General features: G+C 42.4%; 1 protein-coding gene across 1 annotated transcript in view; it reads right to left on the reverse strand.

Annotated features, from left to right (window-relative positions):
• AKAP10 (A-kinase anchoring protein 10) overlaps positions 1-12510 on the reverse strand; it is an 82182-nt gene that overhangs the window by 34438 nt on the left and 35234 nt on the right. Inside the window, exons 8-10 of the mRNA XM_073565280.1 lie at positions 6454-6590; positions 2674-2818; positions 1266-1442 (exon numbers count right to left, since the gene is read on the reverse strand). Of these exons, the coding sequence (XP_073421381.1) occupies positions 1266-1442; positions 2674-2818; positions 6454-6590 (459 nt within the window). The remainder of the gene's footprint in view (positions 1-1265; positions 1443-2673; positions 2819-6453; positions 6591-12510) is intronic.

Raw genomic sequence — 12510 nt, forward strand, 5'->3', positions numbered from 1 at the left:
AGCGGGGATCGGTAAATATCGACAGTGCCGGGGTCCTGAGCCAGCGGTGACATCAGAACCTGTCACCGCCTGCTCAGGACACCGGCATCGGGCCCCCAGCGACGAGAGGGGAGTATGTCTTTTTTTTTTTTATTTGCAGCAGCAACAGCAATATATGGGGGCGTAATCTACGGAGCAGCATATGGGGGCGTAATCTACGGAACAGCATATGGGGGCGTAATCTACGGAGCAGCATATGGGGGCGTAATCTACGGAGCAGCATATGGGGGCGTAATCTACGGAGCAGCATATGGGGCAGCATATGGGCCATAATCTATAGAGCATTTTATGGGGGGCATAATCTATGGAGCATTTTATGGGAGCATAATCTATGGAATATCTTATGGGGCGATAAACTTTATGGGGCAGCATATGGGGCATTATGGGGGGGTCGGCTTATACACGAGTATATACGGTAGATAGTAAACTAGTAGTTGGGAGGTGCAAAGAACCATTTGGCCCCGCCAACGATGCATCGATCTCCTGTGCTTTGTTTGAACAGTCAATTTGTGCTGAGAGACTCCTTAAAACATAACTATTATCAGACTGTATCTGCTTTCTGTAAGGGCAGCATAGTATAGGGACAGATCTGCTCTAATAAAACTATAGTCTTGGCTGGGTAAGAGGAGTGATCAGAGATGCATAAGCAGTGAGCAGCTACTTTGGCTAAGCGGAGGAAAGCCAGAGTTTGTTTTATATACTTGAGCCTGAACTAAAAAGAGATCAAGAAAATGTAAGTAGTGTGGATTGCACTGATTTCTACTGACAAACCCTTGCATGGTCAATTTCTACTTCTCACATTGCAGCATCACCTCACTGGAGACCTTAGAGGAAGTACAAGGCTGGCCTCTACCGCTCTTCCTTCAATAGGTGGCTGCTAACTGCCAACTATAAAAATTAAGACCAGCCATATACGGTGAGGAAGTAATGAAGCACCAAGACAAAGCAGATTTATGAAATCTCATGCACATGCTGCTTATTTTTACCACCAAAGCGTTTTGTTTTTTTCCTTTGCCCCCAAAATCAAATCTGTAGCACGTCAATTCTTTCAGTGTTTTCGCAGATCAGACCAATGGGGAAAAAAAACGCAAATATCCATACCAAAAACGCACATATTTTAAGCAGCGTTTTTCCAGTAGAATGTGCATATACTCGTACTGTCAGGATTTTATTTCTGCATAGTGTAACAGCCATAATAACTGTATACATGTAGAGTGCAGCTGTACCTGACTGGTGGCAATGTCCGATGCCCCGGCATAGGGCTCGTGGTTGGGAGTGCCTTGGTTTCCATGAGTGGGATTTCCTGTTCCAGTCCAACTATAATCATCACCTCTAACTGAGTGGATCAGGTCATTCAAGTACTTGTAATACAGATTGCTCGAGAGGAAGCCAGGCAAGAATACCTGAAATACAAATATCCAATCATCTTAGTTATTCAGAGGAAAATGTAACTGACAAACACTTCAGTAAGTCAGCAATCGGGTGTATACATACAGGGATTCCAAACCCAAGACTATACATTGTATTTACCTCTTCACAACATATGACATATACTTACGTCATATGTCGAGTCCCTGCCTTTGATGCAGGTTCCGACGTGGAGCCGGAATCATACCCCACGTATGACAGGTGATTTAATCAGGCGCCATGTGCTTTTAACAGTCGTGAGTGGATCGGCGCTCTACCCGTGCCTGTTAACATGTTAAATCCCATTGTCAATCTAGCAGCGGAATTTAACATGCGCCAGCCGGAAGCGAGTCATTCCGGCCCCTGTCACGTGATCGCGGGGCGCCAATGGGTTGTCATGACAGCCGGGGATCTGCAGAAGACCCCTGTGCCTGTCATTACGATGCTCCTGTAAACGTCGGCTCTTGGCTGGCATTCATAGCAGATTGTGATTTATGCTACACATAGCAGAGCTGAAGCACTGCTATGCAGAACACAGTGGATCAGATGATCGTAGCTTCACGTCTCTTGAGGGAACTATTAAAACATGTTAAAAAAAAAAAAAAAAAGTTTTTAAAAATGAAATAAAAAAACTTTTGTTCAAAAAGTCAGCTCAGGACGCAATAAGCCCTGACCTAGCCTCGGATCCCGAAAAAATGGATATGCTACGGATCTCAGAAAATGATGTCAAACGTAAAAGCTATTCGTATTTTTTTCCACCACTTTAATAAAAAGTAAACTATCCATGTTTGGTTGTGCGTACTCGTACTGACCTGGGGAATCATATTGCCAGGTCAGTGTTCGCATATAGTGACTATGGCAATTGAAATACATAAAACCCACATGGGGAATTGCACTTTTATTTGGAACATCAACGGACTTGAAATTTTACTGTTTTCCAGCACATTATATGGCAAAATCAATGATGTCATTCAAAAGTCCAACGAGTCCCGCAAAAAAAAGACCTCAAAAGGCCATATTAACAGAAATACAAAAAAGTTATGGCTCTTGGAAGAAGGGGAGGAAAAAAGAAAGAAAAATGGAAAATGGTCCAGGGGTGAAGGAGTTAAGATCATAAACGTAAAAGCATTACAAGATTTCCCCCCCCCCCCCCCCCAAAACACAAGTGGATGTTCTGCTCCAGTCAGCAAAAACAGATGAAAAAGTGCATTTGTGCCATAACGTCACCTTCTCCATGGTGGTCCAGGCCTGACGTAATGGAGTGGTGAAGCAGTTTGGGAGAGGGCCTCCTTCCCGGCAAATGTTGGATTCAATTTCCAGCCGCACGGAGTCATCAAAGCCTAAGGCGTGTGTAGCTTGTAAGGAAAAATACCTAAAGGAAAGACACACATTGCTGTGAGCCATACAATATTACAGAGGTGTTCAGCACACAGCCACGCAATGTGAAATAACTGATGCTCAGGGGAAAACAAACACGTTTTGCTCAGAAAAAAATAGAATATGGAATGTTGTGGTGTGATGTCCAAATGATTGGAATAAAGCATGTCAGGTATCTCAGACCTAAATGGGTTTACCACTACCTCGTCACCTATTCTTAGGAAAGATGATCAATATATCAATATAAGTCCGGTTTCGCATGTTCCCGGGACAGCAGCAGTAATACAGTAACCCTCACTGAGACACAGGCAATGACCAAGGTCCAGGATTGACCGAAACGTATGTCTACTGTAAATATGGACCTAAGCTGATCTCCAAAATAAATACTTTGTTGCCAATTCACCAAAGCGTTTATGTCAAAAGAGACATAAAACACTTTGAAAAGTGGCAAATTTTTTTGTGACTTTTGGGCAACCCTGCCAGAATGGGCAGAGCTAAGGAGGAGCCAGGGCGAGACTATGTCCACCCATCAAATTTATGAAAAGTGGCAGCGTTTCTTATGTTACTCCAATTGCAACTGGAGTAAGATTTCTGGCGAGGTGCGGAGACACAGATAAAATGCGACAATCATTAAGTGGTGTGCGCCTCTTGAATTCGACCCATTTTATTCCTGCACGGCCCACAGTAAGACTGGTGAACGAAACACCAGTCTTAATGAATTGTGGACTTTGCCTTAAATTGCATATTGAGTGCCGTGATGGACTACTCTATATTGGTTGGATATACAGTAGGTACGGAAAGAATTCAGACCTCTGTAAATTTTTCACTCTTTGTTTCATTGCAGCCATTTGGTAAATTCAAAAAAGTTCATTTTTTTCTCATTAATGTACACTCTGCACCCCATCTTGACGGAAAAGAAACAGAAATGTAGAAATTTTTGCTAATTTATTAAAAAAGAAAAAACAAAATATCACATGGTCATAAGTATTCAGACCCTTTGCTCAGACACTCATATTTAAGTCACATGCTGTCAATTTCCTTGATAGGACATGATTTGTAAAGACACACACCTGTCTATACAAGACCTTACAGCTACCGTGCCTGTCAGACCAAATGAGAATCATGAGGTCAAAAGGAACTGGCCAAGGAGCTCAGAGACAGAATTGTGGCAAGGCACAGATCTGGCCAAGGTTACAAAAGAATTTCTGCAGTACTCAAGGTTCCTAAGAGCACAGTGGCCTCCATAATCCTTTAATGGAAGACATTTGGGACCACCAGAAGTCTTCCTAGACCTGGCCGTCCAGCCAAACTGAGAGAGGTAAAGAAGAACCCCAAGATCACTGTGGTTGAGCTCCACAGATGCAGTAGGGAGATAGGAGAAAGTTCCACAAAGTCAACTATCACTGCAGCCCTCCACCAGTCGGGCCTTTATGACAGAGTGGCCCGACGGAAGCCTCTTCAGTGCCAGAAATATGAAAGCCCACATAAGAGTTTGTAAAAAAAAAAAAAAAAAAAAAAAAACACACATGAAGGACTCCCAGACTGAGAAATAAGATTCTCTGGTCTGATGAGACGAAGATAGAACTTTTTGGTGATAATTCTAAGCAGTATATGTGGAGAAAACCAGGCACTGCTCATCACCTGCCCAATACAATCCCAACAGTGAAACATGGTGGTGGCAGCATCATGCTATGGGGGTGCTTTTCACCTGCAGGGACAGGACAACTGGTTGCAATTGAAGGAAACATGAATGCGGCCAAGTACAGAGATATCCTGGATGAAAACCTCTTCCAGAGAGCTCTGGACCTCAGACTTGGCCGAAGGTTCACCTTCCAACAAGTCAATGACCCTAAGCACACACAGCTAAAATAACAAAGGAGTGGCTTCAGAACAACTCTGTGACCATTCTTGACTGGCCCAGCCAGAGCCCTGACCTAAACCCAATTGAGCATCTCTGGAGAGACCTGAAAATGGCTGTCCACCAACGTTCACCATCCAACCTGACAGAACTGGAGAGGATCTGCAAGGAAGAATGGCAGAGGATCCCCAAATCCAAGTGTGAAAAACTTGTTGCATCATTCCCAAGAAGACTAATGGCTGTACTAGCTCAAAAGGTTGCTTCTACTCAATACTGAGCAAAGGGTCTGAATACTTATGACCATGTGATATTTCAGTTTGGTTTTTTTTTATAAATTTACAAAAAAAAAAAAATCAATCTACATTTGCTTTTTTAGTCAAGATGTGTTGCAGAATGTACATTAATGAGAAAAAAATGAACTTTTTTGAATTTACCAAAATGGCTGCAAAGAAACAAAGTGTGAAAAATTTAAAGGGGTCTGAATACTTTCCCTACCCACTTTATGTCCTACCAGAACAAAGTAGAAGACTTCCCTGAGTGCTGACCATATATAGGTCCACAAAATATGGGCCACGCCTGGATGGATGACCAGGCCTGACTGCCGGGTCTCTGGATCTGAACTGAATGCCTCATAGGCGTATATGAAGCAGTTAGGTCAGGCCCAGGTCCTTCGATACGAGTACAGTATGTGATTTACGAACATGTAAAACGGGCCTACGAAGCTGCAGATCCAATACCCCCTCACCGATTAGTCACTGCCGGAGGTAAATATCGTATGAAGCTGAGCACCACAGCTCCTTATACTGTGTATAGGCCATTGCCGGGGGCTGCCGATTATTATTTAAAAGAACAGGAGCTGATCTACAGGAAACAGCGCGGAGCTTTACTAATACTACTCTGCTCTCTACATCTGGCCACTGCTGGAGGTGATCAGTGGGAGTGACGGACCAGCACCAATCTTATATTGATGACCCCTGGAATCATCACCAGGTTATTTAAGGCCATTTTAACTTCAATGGTTTTCCTTTATCTTGAGCTTAAAAGGGTTATTCCCACCTCCAAGACCCCATCCCAATATGTAATAGGTTTAACAATAATATTAGCAAATACTTTCAAATGCACTATAGTTCTTTTGATTAGATATGTCAGGACCTTAGGTATCCATGGTTTCAACTACTAGCAACTAGCTGTCACTATCAGTTGTCGTAACCATGGATAGCCAAGGTCCTGCAATATGAGGAAAGAGACATGGTGAATCAGAAAAACTATACCACATTTCTAATTGGAGGTGATTTCTAATATTATTACACCTACAACATACTGGAATAGGATCTTGCGGATGGGAATACACCTTTAGCAAATGCTATTATAAGCAGCCTTTTTTGACATTTCCAGATCATAACGTTGTGCAGCTAGATTACAGCGGGTGATCTTGAACCTGCTTCTTTCACTATCTGTACTTTACAGCCACCGTCATGGCAGAAAAAAAATCCCAAAGCTTCTGCCTTTCAGCACAAACACATTTACTATAATTAGAAGCAATTTTAGCAGCGTGGCAATGAGATCTTATATCCCGTGGTCACAAGTCGCTGTGTAACTCAGGCCTTGGAATTACAACAAGAACCAAAACACAATAAGATGACACTCTGAAAAATGTTTCAGAATCAGACCAATAAAACAGACGGTTTTCTATAACGGACATATGCAGATTTTTTTATTTTTTTTATTTTTTTTTAGACATTTATTCCAATAGTTAAAGATTCACTTCTTACTTATCATAAAGGATCATGGCGTCGTTCTGGGCCTCCTGTCCATCATACTGTCCATTTTTGGCTGCAAGTTGAGACTGGAAGTTATCAGCAGCCAACCAGAATTGTAATATGTTCAATGCATCTTCCTTCTCCATGTACTAGAGGAAGAGAAAGAAAAATACTTTACAAATAATAAAATATGGAAAGCAAAAACTACTTTTAACATGGAAAACAAAAAACTTTTTAATATTCTTCCAAAAATAATACAGGTAAAGACATTTTGATGTAAGAGAAGAAATTTCATCCACATGCTGTGGAATAAGATCTGTGCTTTATCATTTGTAACTTTACACTGTGGATTTTTATTATTTCACCATTTGGAATATACCCATAACGGGTGTATTTTCAAGTTTTGCATGTTATCCCCTATCCACGGGATAGGGAATAATTTCCCAATCGCTGGGGGGCCCAAGTGCTGGGACACTACCCATCCTGAGAATCAGGAATCTGAAGCTCCCCATGAGAATGGACCGGAGGTCAATCAGGCGCACTGCCGCTTTATTCATTTATATTGCTTCCTTTAAGACCGAGAGCTGCACTCTGCTATATCAGGGGGGTCCCTTTCATACCAGCCGAGAGCTGCACTCGGCTATCTCCGGGGGTCCCTTTCATACCTGCCGAGAGCTGCACTCGGCTATCTCTGGGGGTCTCTTTCATACAGGCCGAGAGCTGCACTCGGCTATCTCTGGGGGTCCCTTTCAGACAGGCCGAGAGCTGCACTCAGCTATCTCTGGGGGTCCCTTTCAGACAGGCCGAGAGCTGCACTCTGCTATCTCCGGCGGTCCTTTTAAGAATGAATGATTAATCAACACTCCATTCACACATGGCTTTTCAGAGCCCTGGCTCTCAGGAAGCCATCCCCTGTCCCACTTTCAAGCTTGTAGACAGCCTTTACTAATGGCAGTGACTCCTAAGGTTCCCATATACCGGTTGAAAGCGGTAAAATACAGTTAGGTCCATATATATTTAGACAGAGACAACATTTCTAATTTTGGTTCTAGACATTACCACAATGAATTTTAAACAAAACAATTCAGATGCAGTTGAAGTTCAGACTTTCAGCTTTCATTTGAGGGTATCCACATTAAAACTGAATGAAGGGTTTAGGAGTTTCAGCTCCTTAGCATGTGCCACCCTGTTTTCAAAGGGACCAAAAGTAATTGGACAATTGACCCCAAGGCTATTTCATGGACAGGTGTGGGCAATCTCTTTGTTATGCCATTCTCAATTAAGCAGATAAAAGGCCTGGAGTTGATTTGAGGTGTGGTGCTTGCATTTGGAAGGTTTTGCTGTGAAGGAAACATGCGGTCAAAGGCGCTCTCCATGCAGGTGAAACAAGCCATCCTTAAGCTGCAAAAACAGAAAAAACCCATCCAAGAAATTGCTACAACATTAGGAGTGGCAAAATCTACCGTTTGGTACATCCTGAGAAAGAAAGCAAGCACTGGTGAACTCATCAATGCAAAAAGACCTGGGCGACCACGGAAGACAACAGTGGTGGATGATCGCAGAATAGTCTCCATGGTGAAGAGAAACCCCTTCACAACAGCCAACCAAGTGAACAACACTCTCCAGGAGGTAGGCGTATCAATATCCAAATCTACCATAAAGAGAAGACAGCAAGAAAGTAAATAAAGAGGGTTCACTGCATGGTGCAAGCCACTCATAAGCATCAAGAATCAAAAGGCTAGACTGGACTTTGCTAAAAAAAAAAAAAAAACATCTAAAAAAGCCAGCACAGTTCTGGAAGAACATTCTTTGGACAGATGAAACCAAGATCAACCTCTACCAGAAGGATGGAAAGAGAAAAGTATGGCGAAGGTATGGTACAGCTCATGATCCAAAGCATACCACATCATCTGTAAAACACGGCGGAGGCAGTGTGATGGCTTGGGCATGCATGGCTGCCAGTGGCACTGGGTCACTAGTGTTTATTGATGATGTGACACAGGACAGAAGCAGCCGAATGAATTCTGAGGTATTCAGAGCCATACTGTGTGCTCAGATCCAGCCAAATGCAGCCAAACTGATTGGTCGTCGTTTCATACTACAGCTGGACAATGGCCCAAAACATAAAGCCAAAGCAACCCAGGAGTTTATTAAAGCAAAGAAGTGGAATATTCTTGAATGGCCAAGTCAGTCACCTGATCTCAACCTAATTGAGCATGCATTTCACTTGTTAAAGACTAAACTTCAGACAGAAAGGCCCACAAACAAACAGCAACTGAAAACCACCGCAGTGAAGGCCTGGCAGAGCATCAAAAAGGAGGAAACACAGCGTCTGGTGATGTCCATGAGTTCAAGACTTCAGGCAGTCATTGCTAACAAAGGGTTTTCAACCAAGTACTAGAAATGAACATTTTATTTACAATTATTTAATCTGTCCAATTACTTTTGGTCCCTTTAAAAACAGGGAGGCACATGTTAAGGAGCTGAAACTCCTAAACCCTTCATCCAATGTTAATGTGGATACCCTCAAATGAAAGCTGAAAGTCTGAACTTCAACTGCATCTGAATTGTTTTGTGTAAAATTCATTGTGGTAAAGTCTAGAACCAAAATTAGAAAAATGTTGTCTCTGTCCAAATATATATGGACCTAACTGTATATTGAAGTCAAAGTGGGATCAGCCAACAGTCTAATGCGTATGGGGGCCTCTAGTCTCTCTCATACCAGGTGATGTCAGGGGGTGCGGAGAGAGGAGTCGGCCTTTGGCATTTCACCACCAGGAGTGTCAGCCTCTCGCTCATAGAAAAAGCTATGCTTGGTCGAGCGGTCCAGTGTTTGGGAGTGGGAAGAGAAAGGGGTTGGACAACTGGTATCTAATGTGTATGCAGGCCTTAAGGATAATCAGAACGCAATAATAAAATTATATATATATAACTTTGTATAATAAATGTTACACAAATGTTAAGATCTCTGCTTGCCGTCAGTCAATAGGAACACTCCTTGTTTACTTCCTGTGCACCATCACACGGTCTGGACAGATGATTATCCGGGAAAGCTGCAAATGAAAGATCCTCTCAAATGAAACCAAGCAGAGATCTTAAAGGAGTTGCCCAGTGCTTTATATTAATGGCCTGTCCTTAAGATAAGTCAATGTCAGATCGGTCTTGTGATACACCCTAAACAGACACCGATCAGCTGTTCTCGGTGCCAGTGTTGGCCGAATGTTTTCAGTTGTGGTGCGAAACTAAAAGGATCAGTCAGCGGACCAGCAGCCGAGAGCTGGGTACTGCCTTTTCTAATAAAGCGGGGCTGATCTGCAGTACCCAGCGGCACTGTGCTGCTCCACAACGGATCCAGCCACCGCCGTCGCAGAGAAACGATGATCGGTGGGAGCGCTGGCTGGGAGCATTGGGTGTTACTCCCACCCATCTGATATGGATGACCCAAACTAAGAAGAGCCCACCAATATAAATCACTGGACAACCATTTTAATTCTATAAATGATGTTTGGAAAATTCTATCTTTCATTATAAAAATGACTTTTTAGCAGATAATTTTTATTAACCCCTTAGTGACCAAGCCAAATTTTTTTTTAAAATTTCACCAGCATCAGTGTCACTTTATGTGTTAACTCTGGAACACTTCAACATATCCCATTGATTTTGAGACTGTTTTTTCATGAAACATTGTACTTTATGATAACAGTAAATTTATGTCGATATTTTCTGCATTTATTTTTAAAAATATCAGAAATTTTGCAAAAACTTCAAAAAATTTAGGAATTTTTGAAATGTGAATGATTTTCCCTTTAATACAGTTAGCCACGCCACACAAAAACATTAATAATTAACATTTCTCTCCTGTCCGCTTTACATCAGCACCATTTAGAAAAATGTTGTTTTATTTTGTTAGAATGTTACATTTTTAAACCTAACAGTAATTTTTCCTTTTTGCCAAGGAAATTTACAAAAAACTTAATTTTTTAAGGGACCTATTAAGTTTTGAAGTGATTTTGGGGGTATTACGTATTGAAAACCCCCAAAAGGGATACCATTTTAAAAACATCGCCCCTTAATAAATTTAAAATTGATTTCAGCTAGCTGATTAACCCTTCAGGTGCTTTTCAGGAATTAATGTAAAGTGGCATAACAGAAAGGAAGAAATTTATTTTTGCCACCTAAAAGGTTTCTAACTTGTGAACGGGCCACTATAGCCGGCAGACTGTAGAGCCATTATTTGGCCATCAATTGCCATCGCAAACATCAGGACCAAAGAATCAAGATCTCAGGGTGCCGATGTGGTTACAGAGGGATCCCCCACACTATGTTAACCATCTAGATGCTGTAATCATTGACAGCAGCATTTAAGGGGTTAAATGACTATTGTAGGTACCAACCCTGATTGTGGCGGATGCAGCAAGTTGTCAGCTATAGTGTACAGCCGTCAGCTGCTGGACTTTCACCCTTGAGGGGAATGCTAGTCTCTTATATTGCAGGTCAGAAAAAAGTAGTATCGGTGGTAAACATTTTCAAAATTACAATACAATTAAACCCTACACACACATTATCCCCCTTACATCCCCCTCTCAACCAAACGTCCAAATGCTGTGGTTGATAAAAGAATACAAAGATACCCGTATAAACATTGGCAAATACACAAAAACAATACACCATCAATCAGTAAGGCCACTTATAGTAATATATACAGTTGTGCTAAAAAGTTTACATACCCCAGCATAATTTTTGCTTTCCTGGCCTTTTTTTCCAGAGAATATGAATGATAACACCAAAATTTTTTCTCCACTCATGGTTAGTGGTTGGGTGAAGCCATTTATTGTCAATCTACTGTGTTTTCCCAAAACATCCAGATGACCCTGATCAAAAGTTTACATACCCTGGTGATTTTGGCCTGATAACATGCACAGAAGCTGACACAAATTGGTTTCAGTGGCTACTAAAGGTGACATCTTCACCTGTGACAAATGCCAGGAAAATTGTTCAAGATGCAAAGAAAAACCCACAAACAACATCAGCTGAAATACTGGACTCTCTGAAAACTAGCGGTGTGGCTGTGTCGAGATCCACAATAATGAGTCACTTGTAGAAAAATGGTCTGCATGGTAGGAGTATTAAATCCCTGTCTCTGTAGGATCTTTAGGAGCACTGTACATGGTGGGCGATCTGTGGGAAGTGGCCTTGTTGGAACACGATGGGCACGTTCTATAGCAAATAGTGGGGTCACTCATCGATCCAAAATGTTTTTACAATCCAGTCCTCCAGGAATTCAGTGGTCCTACTTCCCACCGCATTCTCAGGTGCTGCCACCAAACGTGTATCTTTCCGCCGTCGCTGTTTCTCCAGATCATCCAGTTTTGCTTGGCTAATTTCTAGAATTATTTCACGTTGTTGGACATCCCTTTTCATAGACCAGAGCGTATCATCCATTTCACTCACTCTTCCCTCTAATTCAGTGGTTTTTCAGCCTGTTTCCTTAAATCATGTCTCAAGGGTCACCTCCTCTTTAATACACCCCACTCGAAATACAATATCCTTCAGGGATTTATTGCATATCCCTATTGCTGACATGACATCAGTGAGAGTAGGCTCCTTAGTGATCTGAGTCTGACTGCTGACCTTGTTTATTTTAGGAGAGTTTCTGCTCCTTCAACCCTACAGCTTGGCTAATGTCAGAGTCTTCAATAACAGTATGCGTAGCATTCTTTGTACCTTGCTTTGCTGGTTGTGCCAGTCTTTTTGCTGGCTGGGCCTGATATTGTACAGCCTGCGTTAGTTCTCCTCTGGGGCCTCCTTCCCTCACCCAGGGAGGTAGGTCTGGCAAATCACTCCTGCTTAGCCGCGGTTTCTTTTTGATGCATGGCCATACGTCCTGCCTTCACGGTGCAGAGGCGTCCGCACCCACAATCTGGGATCTACTGCTTAGCACTAGTGAAGAGCGAGTATATTCGTTGCTCGGGTTTTCCTGAGCATGCTCGGGTGGTCTCCGAGTATTTTGGCGTGCTCAGAGATTTAGTTTCTGTCTCCGCAGCTGCATGATTTGTGGCTACTTGACAG

The sequence above is a fragment of the Dendrobates tinctorius genome, unplaced genomic scaffold (genome assembly GCF_039654945.1).
Source record: "Dendrobates tinctorius isolate UK_male_01 unplaced genomic scaffold, ASM3965494v1 ptg000016l, whole genome shotgun sequence".
Classification (NCBI taxonomy): Eukaryota; Metazoa; Chordata; class Amphibia; order Anura; family Dendrobatidae; genus Dendrobates; species Dendrobates tinctorius.